Source organism: Tachyglossus aculeatus, chromosome 7, assembly GCF_015852505.1.
Source record: "Tachyglossus aculeatus isolate mTacAcu1 chromosome 7, mTacAcu1.pri, whole genome shotgun sequence".
NCBI classification, from domain to species: Eukaryota; Metazoa; Chordata; class Mammalia; order Monotremata; family Tachyglossidae; genus Tachyglossus; species Tachyglossus aculeatus.
The window spans coordinates 56,290,700-56,304,771 of NC_052072.1; the positions used below are offsets into that span (position 1 = coordinate 56,290,700).

The 14,072-nt window shown below is 43.3% G+C and overlaps 1 protein-coding gene across 6 annotated transcripts in view; it reads right to left on the bottom strand.

Moving 5' to 3' along the window:
* Positions 1-1,450: 1,450 nt before the first annotated feature.
* AGAP1 (ArfGAP with GTPase domain, ankyrin repeat and PH domain 1) overlaps positions 1,451-14,072 on the bottom strand; it is a 777,656-nt gene continuing 765,034 nt past the window's right edge. For all 6 annotated transcript variants that reach the window (XM_038749190.1, XM_038749187.1, XM_038749185.1 and 3 more), the window contains 2 exons: positions 10,886-11,141; positions 1,451-6,625 (listed from right to left, as the gene is read on the bottom strand). In XM_038749190.1, the coding sequence (XP_038605118.1) occupies positions 6,422-6,625; positions 10,886-11,141 (460 nt within the window). In that variant the 3' untranslated portion in view covers positions 1,451-6,421. The remainder of the gene's footprint in view (positions 6,626-10,885; positions 11,142-14,072) is intronic.

Sequence of the window (14,072 nt, forward strand, 5' to 3'; positions counted from 1 at the left end):
CCCCAAATAACCCCCAACACACACACACACACACACACACACACACACACACAAAAAAAAAAAAAAAAAAAAACCAAAAACAAACAAACAAAAAAAACACTCTCTCTTCCACAATTCACTGACCGGAATGTAAGAAGGAAGACAGGGAAGGACCGACTGAATGCACTACTAGCCTGGCCACCACTTGAGAATTTTTATACACCTTCCACTAAGGGTATTTCTGAACATTTCTATGTACAAACATTAAACAAGAGGCAGTAGGACCTAACATTTTCTTCATTATCCAGAAAACATGACCACTAAACCTTATCAAGGCAATCAGGTTCTCTCAGAATCAGCTTCTAATTGTGCCATTTCTTTTCCTTTCCCATGGATTTCCTATTTGTTCTTGAACTGCTAAGCTTCCCATCCTTCCAAGTTCTTGACAATATATGATTCGGCTCTGTATAACCCTAAAACCGGTTTATGCTGGGCTCTGCCCAACCAATGGCCTAATATTGAAACCTGGGTGGTTTGCTTACGGGATTTTAAATAAAGGGACCCTAAAGATTTTTTATACTTTCGCCTCCTACTCCAATATCTTGCTCATCTGCATCTCCCAGACCACATATAATTATGGGATTGTTCTAAGTAGAATATGAATATTTTTAGTTCATGTCTCATTTGATTCAGCCCTCAAATTATTGGCTACCACCAGGTTAGGCCAAGATTGAGAAAACTAATTGTGGACAGTATTACGAATGCTCTTATCAATGGACCTTGATCGATACCTTGCAAGTTTGATTCCAATTCTGGTACAATATAGTCTTTAGTCCCAGAGAAGCCCTGATCAGTGTTTAGAGTTTTTCTAAACAAGCTGCAAAACTGCCCCAAAAGTACCTTAAAATACTGAACCTTCAATCTTCATTGCTTGCCTGTCTGTTCACACAACTGCACCTGCTGGGTTTATTCATTTAAGCTCATTTTCCATGAATGGGACCGACAGAAAATAAAAGAGAATGGGCCCTCACAAACTCAGGTCAATGTTATCACCTGAGAGAAAAGTTTCTATTATTTCAATGACTTTTTTGGTTTTTAATGAATTCTGCTGTAGAAATGTTTAAAATTTAAACAATTTTACTTTCTTTCTCCTGGGGAGGTAGGGTATAAAAGGAGCCTACAAAACACACTTTCAAAGTCAAAATTGGTCATGGAAATTAAGAGCTAGGGTTCCTATGGTTTTTGGGCAAAAAGAACTGTAACCTGAAAGTCTTTCCAGAAGAGCCTACAGAAACAAATTCTCACTAACCTAAGGATCTGAACTTTGGTTACAAACAAAAGAATAAAGCGATGGCCTAGGGAAATTTAGAGGCCTGACAAAAATTAAGGCATCCAAAGGCTCACAAGTCAATCAATCAATCAATCAATCGTATTTATTGAGTGCTTACTGTGTGCAGAGCACTGTACTAAGTGCTTGGGAAGTACAAGTTGGCAACATATAGAGACACTCCCTACCCAACAGTGGGCTCACAGTCTAAAAGTCCCCATATTTCAAGGACAAACTTTACTCTATTGTGAGGTGAAAATGTTTTGTTCCAAAGATGATCTAGATGATCATCAGAAATTTTATTCTTTTTATTTTTCCCCTGGAGACAGAGATGCAACTAAGTTTGGTAGGAGGTTTTCAAGTTGTTTCTTTCTCTCATCTCTCAGAAGATAAAAGTGGCAGATGATACTTTTCTGGCCCTGATGAAAATGATCTCAGTACACTGCATTCTTTCTTTGGGGACCACATTGATTATATCTGTCTAAAACCTGGTCTCACATTTCCACCAAGTCTCCTGCAACTGAAACTCTGCCTTCCTAGAAAGCAGCATCATTTGGGTAATAGGCAGCAAGGGAGGAAAACCACATCCAACTGGGAAAAAACAAATCATGGGTCAATTACCGGAGCTGCAGAGCTCACCTTTCTCTACCTCGACTCTTTCTGTTCAGTAGTTAACCTGCTCCCTCCTGAAAAAAAAACTAGCTACTGAATTGATGGCTCTGGGTTTGAAACTTACTAAGGGATCCTGTAATGGCTTCCCAAAGAAAGAAAAGTGCCAAATTCCAATTTGAAAAGTAAATACTGGCCTAGATCACTCAATGAGGAAAAAGCAAATGCACAAGATCTTTTACCTTTTCAACCTTAATTTGTGGGAAAGGTAAGAAATCAGAGAGGGTAGAGACCAGTTACATTAGAGTTGGCTAGAAGAAACAGATATAGAAATCATATATATATACATACATATATACTATATACTATATGTATATAGTATTTGGGGATAGGAGGAAAGCTGGAGATTTATGTCTTCTCTACATTTCTCCTGGTATTTCTTATTAACTTCTTTTCAATTTTTTAATTTGCTCATAACATGCTTGATAGGTGTAAACACAAAGGCAGGTGGGCTCTGGAGAAACTCACTTCAAGAGGAGCTAACAGCAACAGCGAGGAATCGAGAGAGGCACAAAGCTGAATTAGTTGTAAGCTATTGCGCATATCAACCATACCCACAAAGTCTGGGTTTCAAATGCATTCTTACTCCTTTGGAGACCCTGCAGTCAGAATGACAAAGTTTTCTCTTACACAATTACCGCCAGCTTCTTTCACTTAGCAAGATCTCCTCTTCCCTACCAGAGAGGTGGTGGGTTTGTCCTTTCCTTTTTAGATATAACTAAGATGGTTCTCAGGACGTGGACTCCTGCAACAAATCCAACACTCACATCTCTGAGGTGAAATGAAAACTTGTCAGCTCCTCCTCTACTTCCACATCCAGCAATCTCCCTATCCTCTCAAATAACTACCGACTCTGGTGAATTTACTGGAATCAAATGACTAAACTAGCAACGGGTCAAGATTGTTCAGTACATTTCCTCCCATGGCTCAATTCTTTCAGGACATCATTTTAAACGGATATGACCTCTGCATTGTCTTTCTACAGCATGTGAATGTTGAAATGGGTGTTTTACTGGGAGATGGAATACTAGATCTATTCACAAGAGAGTCATTAGAAACAAAACTCAACTCCTGGCACCAAAAGAGAGGGACAGAGAAAGGCAGAGTATTGTTAGGTCTCTCTAAACCTATTGGAGTTTCCTACTCATTAGTTTTGTAATCTATCCATTCCAAGATTCCACTTTTTTCTCTGTTTACCCTCCTTCAGAGGGTAATAAAGACACAACAATTTCTGGGTCAAGGAGGCTAGGAACTAGCGGCAAGGCCAGACCACCGGTTTTCTCTCTACTTGCAGATAAAACCTGCTGTCTGCAAAAATCCATTCAATTAACCATTAACATGACCAAGGTCAAATAACACTTGCCTAAGCATAACTACCACTGTTCTGCAGATTTCAAGATCAAATTCAGGAAGCGGGTCTTTTTTTTTGGCGGGGGGGGGGGGGATTCTTTTTCAGAAAATTCTGTTTCATGTTTTTCTGTTTGCTCCTTGTTGAATCTTTCCTAGAGTAGGCTGTGCTAGATCATGACACCCCAAGTTGTAGCTGGTTGCCCCATCTCCTTACTCTTAAACAACACAGATCAGCCATGAAATTACCATTTAAAATCCGTCTCATCCACCGCCAAACACTGAATATTTCCATGCCTGAGCCAGATACGCATGTCTCTTGCTGCTTTTGTGCTACACAACATTAAAATAGGAATGGTCAGCTCTGGGAATAAAGACACTCCGATTTTGTAAGTGCCAACATACAGCTGCTTAGAATTGACATAGCCTTTTAAAGAGAGACTCTTTGAAACAGACTCATGGACTGAAGTTATTTGAGAGATGTGAGCTCAGGAATCCAGGCTTCCTCTCTGTGTACATCAGCAAATTTAATGCAGCATAAAGTGTACATCTCCTGGCCTTAGTCAAAGGGAGTATGGTGGCTTATGGTTTTGGTAGAAGAAATGTGGAACTCAGTCTGTGGTCTTGGCAGGCTAAATGAAAAAAGAAACCCTTTTGGAAAATTATGCAACACACATTAATATATTCATACTCCCAGAAATGCTCAACGCAACCCTAATAAGGAATGACTCTTTCTTCACAGGGACGATTTTGCGTTAAGTAGACTAATGGGACAAAAAATAATTTAGGATTTTTCATTTTACCATTTCAGAGTACACTTTACAAAGGCTACTTTAGGAGTGTGTGGAAGCATAAATGACAGTTACTGGATTGGATCTTAAAATAATTTAAAAAAATACAATGAAAGTCTTTTCCATTCATATTTAAAGTAAGTGTCCCACAACAAATCCTGGACCTAGGCTACTAGTGGAAGAAGAATGCAAAGCCTCATCAGGGTGCTCAAAATTGCATACTTCACACATTTTCCCTGGATTGCTTGGAATTTTGATAATTTCTCTGGACCACCCACCCACCTCCCTTTATTATTTAAAGGTGAAGATTTTATTTGAAATGGTGGTCCACTTAAAATTCCATTCCATCTTCTCTTTATTCCTTTTATATTTTATTTAATTAAAAAAAGGAAAGGGAGAAAAAATAGCCGCAGTTCTGCAACACCGAAATCCTGTGAAATATAGGAATGTGAGCAAACAATTTTTTAAAATTACATGCCAAATGCACCTAATTTTGCATAATTGTTTTTGTTCTCTAATAAAGACAAGGAGCCCATGACCCCAACTTGTTCTATGCTTCATACAAACAATCTCCTCTTATGGTTGAAGCCCTGATGATATGTTTTGCTGAGCTGGATTTCCCACTTTATGAAAGATGACAGAAGACATCATCAGCTGAATAGTTTTGAATGTCAAACCACATATTGAAATGGGCAACATATTGGCCACCATCCTCATTCTTTCCACCAGGCAGTTGGATCTGCAGAATAGCCAGTGAGGCAGTGCAATCATGGCCTATCTTTGCAAAGCACATAGGGTTAGTTTTAGGTTCATTTTTTGTTCACCTTGTGGCCCTTTGTGTGTAGCATCTAAAATATGCTTGCACTGCCTAAAGAAACACATCTTCCCCTTTCCTTTTCTAACATGCCTCAGTACCCTTTTTTTGGAATCGAAGTGTGTCACCATCTTATTCTGATATGTTTTTTCAAGATGTACCTCAAATAATGTGGAAAGTGTTTGCCGCTGGGAAGCTTTTCCATGTACAAAGATCTGTAACCTTCTGATCCCAACTTCTTTGACATTATTAGTCCACAACCAATGCAGTTTATAAATTAACAAAGGTGTCATTTGTCTGTACAAAAGTCAATGCATATTTATGAACTTTTAAAAATTCAAACAGATTTTACACATATCTCATCTAAAGACACAATACAAAATCTGTATAACTTAGGCAATGCAGCACAAAAATGACCAAAAATTCAACACATTCACCTTGGCAAAATGACAGAACATATCTCTTGTGGCTGAAAAAAGGAGCCTTTTATTCATTTATTTACTTTACTAAATGTACTTGAAATGTTATTGTTAGCAGTATTCATTATTCCTTTTCTGTAGTTCATAGTTACTCTTATTTATTTTTTCCATTTTGTTGTTACACCAAGGAGACTGCAGTCAAATAACACTCAGCAACTGGTTTTCCCTCTTTGGACTGAAAAATTAAACAGATACTAAATTATGACAGTGAATTTAGAAAGGAGGCTCCAAGGGCTCGAAAGAACATGTCTGAGATAATATGATGCTTCTAAGAATATTGCAATCACATCCAAGCAATCACCGAAGCGTGCCGCGTAACTACCTCCTCAGCTAATATGCTTTTTTCTCCGTGATGACTAATCATGTTCTATTAAACAGCGGTAATGCTGGAAGAACTCAACTATACAAGTGTAATGAAGCCAGTATTCTCCCTGGACAGATTAGCTACAACTGATTTGACACATACCATCATAGGAGCTTCAAACCTGACAAACTCTGTGCTTGCTTCTGATTTATGCCGTCAAGCTCTTCGGAGAAGAGAATGAAGCCAAAGTGTTCTGTTTGGTAGAGGTGAAATGTACTGATGTGCTTAACTGCCAGTTAAGGAAAGTTACCATTTCTCTTTCTTCTCCTCTACCCGCATCCCCCCGTCCCTCCCCCGACACTTGTAGAGCTCCCAGCTCCAGGTGACCAGGCAAATGGTCCCATATGTGCGAAAATCAGAATGTGGGACCTCTCCATTCCCCCCACCTCCCCACCCCCTTTCAGTGTTAATCATACGGGATCTTTAGAAAGATGAAGGGATTCTGCAACTCTATCTCCTCCGCTTCCTCATCTCTTCACAATTGTCCATAGTGGCGACTCTATTCTGCTTGGTGGGGAGGGCTGAGGGGAGAGAGAGGTGGGGAGGGAGGCCAGGGAGGTGACATGAGACTCACAAGTTGCAACAGCAAAGAGAAATGGAGCAATGCGGCCGCCGATTTTATTTGCGTCAGCCAGTCGGTGATCCCACTGCTCAGATGATGGTGGGCATCCGTCCACTGCTGTTGTTTCTGTTATTGTTCTTCCTGGACAGGTTGGGAGTTGCCATGAGGGCAAAACGCTCATCAGGACAGCCATATTGCAGGAGAATGTCAATGCACTCTTGACTTGTGGCTTGCCTGGCGTAGGCCAGAGCTGTGTTTCCGTGGGCATCGCGGGCCATGACGTCGACACCATACTGTGGAGACAACACACTCCTTTTACAAAGAATGGAATCAAAAACGCTAGAGACCTGGCAGAGCTGGAGTGAGGGTAAGGAACTAAACTTTAAAATAATAATAATAGTGATAATAATGATATTTGTTAAGTGCTTACTATGTGCCAAGCACTGTTTTAAGCACCAGGGCAGATACAAGGTAATCAGGTTGGACACAGTCCCTGTCCCACATGGGGCTCACAGTCTTAATCCCCAATTTACAGATGAGGTAACTGAGGCACAGAGAAGTGAAGTGACTTGCCCAAGGTCACACAACAGACAGGTGGCAAAGCTGAGACTAGAACTCATGCCCTCTGATTCCCAGGCCTGTGCTCTTCCTATTAGGCAAGTGGGCAGGGAACCTGTCTATCAACTCTGCTATATTTACTCCAAGCGCTTAGTACAGTGCTCTGCACATAGTAAACACTCAATAAATATGATTGATGGCAGTTAGCTCCATGACCACACCTAGGTCAAGAATGTAAAACTCTCTCCCAATGACCCTAGTCAATGGCCACTAGATTGTTAGCTTCTTGAGGACTGGGATCATGCCTACCAACTCTTTTGCACTGAACTCTCCCAAGTGCTCTGCATATAATAAGTGCTGGTATTTGTTAACTGATTACTATGTGCCAGACACTGTACTAAGTGCTGGGGTAGATACAAGCTAATCAGGTTGGACACAGTCCATTTCCCAAGTGGGGTCCACAGTCTTAATTCCCATTTTCCAGATGAGGTTACTGAGGTACAGAGAAGTTAAATGACTTGCCTGAAGTCACACAGCAGACAAGTGGTAGATCTGAAATTAGAACCCAGGTCCTTCTGACTCTGGTGCTCTATCCATGATGCTTCTCAGTACCACTGATTGGAATTGGGAGATGTCAGGAATCCAGGTTCTTGAATAAAGGAAGCTTGAACACACCGTACAGTTTTTCCATATCAGCAAAGAGCATTTCACATAGTAATTCTAGAATTAGGTTCCTAATTTTTAAAATGGAAAAAAAAATCTTTCCATTCCTCAGGCTCTGCCTAAACAGATCTCCTGGGGAGGTGAGCTCCTTGAGGGCAGGGATCTTGTCTTTAATTTCCAGAGTACTCACCCAAGCACCTTATATGGTGCATCCAATAGGTACATAGTCAGTTTGATTTAATCAAATTGAGTATCTGCTGGATGGAAAAATGGTGGCTGATGCGAGACCCCAAGGGGCAGTGTTTGGGCACTGTTACACTGGGAACCACAGCTGATCTTTCTGGTGAAATCATGCCATGGATCCCGCAGCTGGAGAACTGATTTGCTGCACTCAGGCCAATTAGTTTGGAGTGATTTTCTCCAGGCCCCAGTTTTTAGGGCCCAAAATGGGCTGGGGTGAGCTGCCTTGAGTCAGGTAGGAGACTGTGAGATGCATGAAATGGCACTGCTGCATCTTCTCCTTCCCTCCAGCTCTCTCAATCTGAATCCCCAGAGCGCACCCAATCCAGTCCTGCTCTGGGACACTGGCATTCTTGTTCTGGTGATGATAGTGGGCCAACCTCAACTGCTGCTGTTGGAGATTAGTGGCAACCACTCGGGACTGAAACCTTCTAGCTAAACAGGAATGCTATTCCTTTTTTTTTTTAATGGTATATGTTAAGTGCTTATTATGTGCTAGGTACTGTTACTAAGCACTGGGGTAGACAAAAGCTAATCAGGTTGGACAAAATAATGGTATATGTTAAGTGCTTATTATGTGCTAGGCACTGTTACTAAGCACTGGGGTAGACAAAAGCTAATCAGGTTGGACAAAATCCATGTCCCACATGGGGCTCACACTCTTAATCCCCATTTTACAGATGAGGTAACTGAAGCACAGAGAAGTCAAGTGACTTGCCCAAGGTTACAAAACAGATAAGTGGCAGATCTGGGATTAGAACCCAGGTCCTTCTGACTCCCAGGCTTGTGCTCTATCCCCTAAGCCACACTGCTTCTCAGTTATTCAGTCAGTAGGGCAATGAGTCTTGTCAAAGCTGCTCTCAGGCATCACACCGGGAACTCTTTTTTATGGTATTTATTAAGCATGTACTATGTGCCAGGAACTCTACTAAGCGCTGAGGCACTGTACTAAGCACTATTCCTTCTGGACCACTGGATTTGGGTAGCATGGTCTGATTCCTGGCATATTCTCCTGATGCTTGTCCTGGAACGTGTCAATATGGACTTGAAAATAATAACAATTGGCTAAATCACAAACTCTTGACTAAACCAAGCCAAGCCAGAAAGATCATTTCTGAAATTTCAGAGATGGATTAATGATTATACTTAGTACAGTGCTCTGCACACAGTAAGCGCTCAATAAATACAATTGAATGAATGAATGAATGAGTAATAATTATGGCATTTGTTAAGTATTTACTATGTGCTACTCACTGGATTATTTCTGACTTCTCTGAATGACAAAAAAGGCCTAGATATTTTGATTATGGGAAGCTTGGCCTACATTTTTGTCATTATTCTCATGAGTCAAAAAAAAATTAATGATGGAATTTTTTAAAAAAACAAAATAAGAGAAATTGGATTGGGACCTGAAATGCATCTTTGTCAGACAGCCCGGGAGAGAAAAGGTTTGGCTCCAGAGATGAAGTTTTAGGAAGCTGATAGCAGTAAAAACTGGCATTAACGAAAACTGCTTTTCAACTTTTAACTTGAGCACGCCTCATTAGCTGCCTCTTCCCCTTTAACATTCCTCTTTTAGTGTCCGGCACTTTCGAGCCAGAGGCTCCAGGATTCATTAGGAAGGCAGGGCTAGCATTTAAAGTAGACTACGAATTTCAGATTTCATATTGGTTAGAAGAGGGGAGGGCAATGGGTGTTTAGCTACCCACAAAAATGTGGCTGATGGATTTTTACCATTTTATAGGAAAGAAACAATAATTTTTGGGGAGCTGAAGATTTTAGGTATCTCCTCGTCTCTCTAGCCCCCCCATTACATATCTCTCTGTCATCTGTCTATCTTCAGCTTTCTTCCCCCTTCTAGCTGTATGAAAGTTTAGGCAGATGGAAAGGGGCAGGGAAAAGGTTGAGGAGCAGGAGAGGGGAAGGGCAGAAAAGGAAGAATAATAATAACTGTGTTATTTGTTAAGTGTTTACTATGTACCAAGCACTGTTCTTAGCGCTGGAGTAGATACAAGGTAATCAGTTTGGACATAGTCTCTTGTCCCACATGGGGCTCACAATCTTGATCCCCATTTTACAGATGCTCAGGCATCAGAGTGGCTCAGAGAAATTAAGTGACTTGCCCAAAGTCACAAGCAGAAATGTGGCAGATTCTGGATTAGAACCCATGTCCTGTGACTCCCAGGCCTGTGCTCTTTCCACTAGGCCATGGTGCTTCTCAAGGTCAGGGGGCAGAGAGGTGTAAGGTGGGAAAAGGTGAAAGGGGCGGGGGGAAAGGCAAAGTGGGGAAAGGGGAGTAAGGAGAGAGAAGTGTGGCAAAAGAGCAAAAGGCACAAGTCACTTTTCTTTGCTTCTGCATTGGCCCGGTTGTGACCCAGCTCAGGATGGTATTTGTTAATGATGGTATTTGTTAAGTGCTTACTATGTGCCAGGCAGTGTACTAAGCACTGGGGTGGATACAAGCAAATCAAATTGGACACAGTTTCGGTCCCATGTGGGGTTCACAGTCTCAATCCCCACTTAACAGATGAGGTAACTGAGGCCCAGAGAAGTGAAGTGACTTTTCCAAGGTCACAGAGCAGCCAAGTGGCAGAGTTAGGATTAGAACCCATTACCTTCTGAATCCCAGGCCCGTGCTCTATTCACTATGCCATGTTGCTTCTCAGGGCTGCTTGTATCTTTATTACCTCCAGTGGAATCCTTGGGTGAACTGCCACATCCAGGGCTGAATTGTTGTCAGAGACACCAGGCGGTAACAGTGGCAACCTGGCCCCAAAAGGGCCACTTCACCCAGGTATATGGTGGCAATCTGGTCACTGCCCAACCAGCATCGGTTATCGCTGGGACTGTGAATTCTAGACACTGTTTTTCAGAACCTTCTAGGCTTCTCTGAGCCTTCAGCAGGTCACACCCTCTCTCCCCATGAGCTCTGTTCACTTTGTTCTCAGCTCTGGGTTCAGGCCACCTCTGCTGCTCAGTTCAGGTTTCTTGCTTCGCTTCTCTCCCTCTTCCTGCCACCAGTCAGGAGTGTGGTGGAGGGTTGTCAATTACACGTGTGGTGCTTCCCAAAGTCACCTCCAAGGGGCACTTACCCAAATTAAGAGTTGAACTAAGACAACGTTCCCCTTTCGGCAGGCCAAATGGAGAGCGGTACGCCCGTCCGCCTCTCCGCAGGTCTCGTTCACTTCTTCCCGGGAGCCGTGGGCGAGGAGCAGGATGACCGTCCGTAAATCTTCATCGGCAGTGGCTCTCAGCAGGTGCTGGCCCAGGGACAGGTCCATGCAGGGCAGTGGGGCGAGGAAGAGCTTCTGTTCATACTTTGCCCGGATCCAACGTTCTTTTTCTTCCCTGAAAAAAAAATCAGAAATGGCTCATTCAAAATGGTCTCAGTATCTCAGAGGAAGTGCCATAAAAGTTAATGTTGATAAATCTCAACTCATGGGTGACAGGGGGTCCTTTGCTGATGAGGAGATCAGGGTTCAAATGGCATCCATGTTCTACACCAGGATTAAAGGGCATTAAATGGAGGTAATTCATTTGGATTCATCATCTGGGTGGGCTCACCCAATGCAATGCTTCATGCTACTTCCGAGGATTCACCATGGGACTGGGAGGCAGAGGACCTGGATTCTAATCCTGGCTCTGCCACTTGTTTGCTGTGTTGGCTTTTCTGTACCTTAGTTTCCTCATCTGCAAAATGCTGTTCTCCCTCCCAATTAATCTGTAAGCTCCATGTGGGACCTGATTAGCTTGTATCTACCCTAGCACTCAGTACAGTGCTTGGCACGTAGTAGGTGCTGAATATATACCACAATTATTATTATTATTATTGTTATTGCTGCATTAGTGACACCAAAATATACCTTGTAAGAGAAGCAATAGAGGATTTTGGGCCAACTCAGAAATGCCCAATGTGGTGGCTGGGCATAGTTTTCTCTGAGTGCTCAGAGTTCCCTAGGATTATAGCCTTTATGAGACCAAGAGCAATACACAGTCCTCGAACTGCTCTCATTAGGTCCAATAGAGGAGTATCTTATACTGCCCAAAGGGTTGTGGAATCCTTACTGAGTGCTCCAGGCTGCGAAACAGCTCAGATGTTGGGCATGCTACTCCCCTCCTCAAAAATCTCCAGTGGCTACCAGTCAACCTATGCATCAAGCAAAAACTCCTCACTCTTGGCTTCAAGGCTGTCCATCACCTCGCCCCCTCCTACCTCACCTCCCTTCTCTCCTTCTTCAGCCCAGCCTGCACCCTCTGCTCCTCTGCCTCTAACCTCCTCACTGTGCCTCGTTCTTGCCTGTCCTGCCATCGACCCCTGGCCCACGTCCTCCCCCTAGCCTGGAATGCCCTCCCTCCGCACATCCGCAAAGCTGGCTCTCTTCCTCCCTTCAAAGCCCTACTGAGAGCTCACCTCCTCCAGGAGGCCTTCCCAGACTGAGCCCCCTCCTTCCTCTCCTCCTCCCCATCCCCCCAGTCCTACCTCCTTTCCCTCCCCACAGCACCTGTATATATGTTTGTACAGATTTATTAATTTATTTTACTTGTATATATTTACTATTTTATTTATTTTGTTAATGATGTGCATCTAGCTTTACTTCTATTTATTCTGATGACTTGACACCTGTCCACATGTTTTGTTTTGTTGTCTGTCTCCCCCTTCTAGACTGTGAGCCCGTTGTTGAGTAGGGACCGTCTCCATATGTTGCCAACTTGTACTTCCCAAGCGCTTAGTACAGTGCTCTGCACACAGTAAGCATTCAATAAATACGACTGAATGAATGAATGGGAAATCCAAGCACTGCAGGACCACATTCATGCCTGTGATCTCAGACCACTACAGGGTTTCAGGACGGGCCACGCAGAGATGCATGGTTCCCACTAATACTAGTGAGGCAGTCATGACCTGTCTAGGCCCCTCTAGGCTTAGTTTACTGCATCAACTACACTTGGGGACTACAATTCTTTGAACCCACCATAATAATTCATTCATTCATTCATCCGTATTTATTGAGCGATTAACAAATCATTCATTCATTCAATCGTATTTATTTGAGCGCTGTGTGCAGAGCACTGTACTAAGTGTTTGGGAAGTACAAGTTGGCAACACATAGAGATGGTCCCTACCCAACAGCAGGCTCACAATCTAGAAGGGGGAGACAGCCAACAAAACAAAACATATTATCAAAGTAAATAGAATAGTAAATATGTACAAGTAAAGTAGAGTAATAAATCTGTACAAACATATATACAGGTGCTGTGGAGAGGGGAAGGAGGTAGGGCGGAGGGGTGGGGGGAGAGGAAGGAGGGGGCTCAGTCTGGGAAGGCGTCCTGGAGGAGGTGAACTCTCAGTAGGGCCTTGAAGGGAGGAAGAGAGCTAGCTTGGCAGATGTGCAGAGGGAGGGTGCTCCAGGCCAAGGGGAGGACGTGGGCCAGGGGTCGATCGCGGGACAGGTGAGAACGAGGCACAGTGAGGAGCTTAGCGGCCTAGGAGCACAGGGCGTGGGCTGGGCTGTAGAAGGAAAGAAGGGAGGTGAGGTAGGAGGGGGCGAGGTGATGGAGAGCCTTGAGTGAGGAGTTTTTGCCTGATGTGTAGGTTGACTGGTAGCCACTGGAGATTTTTGAGGAGGGGAGTAACGTGCCCAGAACGTTTCTGCACAAAGATGATCTGGGCAGCAGCGTGAAGTATAGATTGAAGTGGGGAGAGACAGGAGGATGGGAGATCAGAGAGGAGGCTGATGCAGTAATCCAGTCGGGATAGGATGAGAGATTGAACCAGCAAGGTAGCGGTTTGGATGGAGAGGAAAGGGCGAACCTTGATGATGTTGCGGAGGTGAGACCTGCAGTTTTTGGTGATGGATTGGATGTGAGGGGTGAACAAGAGAGCAGAGTCGAGAATGAAAATACACTGCATTATATGCCTTTGTGTGGGCAGTTGCATATTGTCACTGTGGGTATACTTTAGTTAAATGCCCTTCAAAAGCTTACAATCTAAAAGATATAAAGCTGTTGGTAAAAATCCTGGTTCTGTTCACCAGAATTATACCCCAAATCTGTGGAGTGCTTTCATTTTTCCAAAGTACTTTCACCCAAGTCATTTGATTTTAGCCTCACCAGAGCCCAGTGAGGAAGGGAGAGACAGGTGGTATTCACCCCATTTTACAGATGAAGAAATCGAGGCATAAGGAGGTTAAATGACTTGCCTTGAGATCACTCAACAGGCCAAGGGCAGATGTGGGACTAGAACCCACATCTTCTAACTCCCAGATCCAGGCCTTCCTG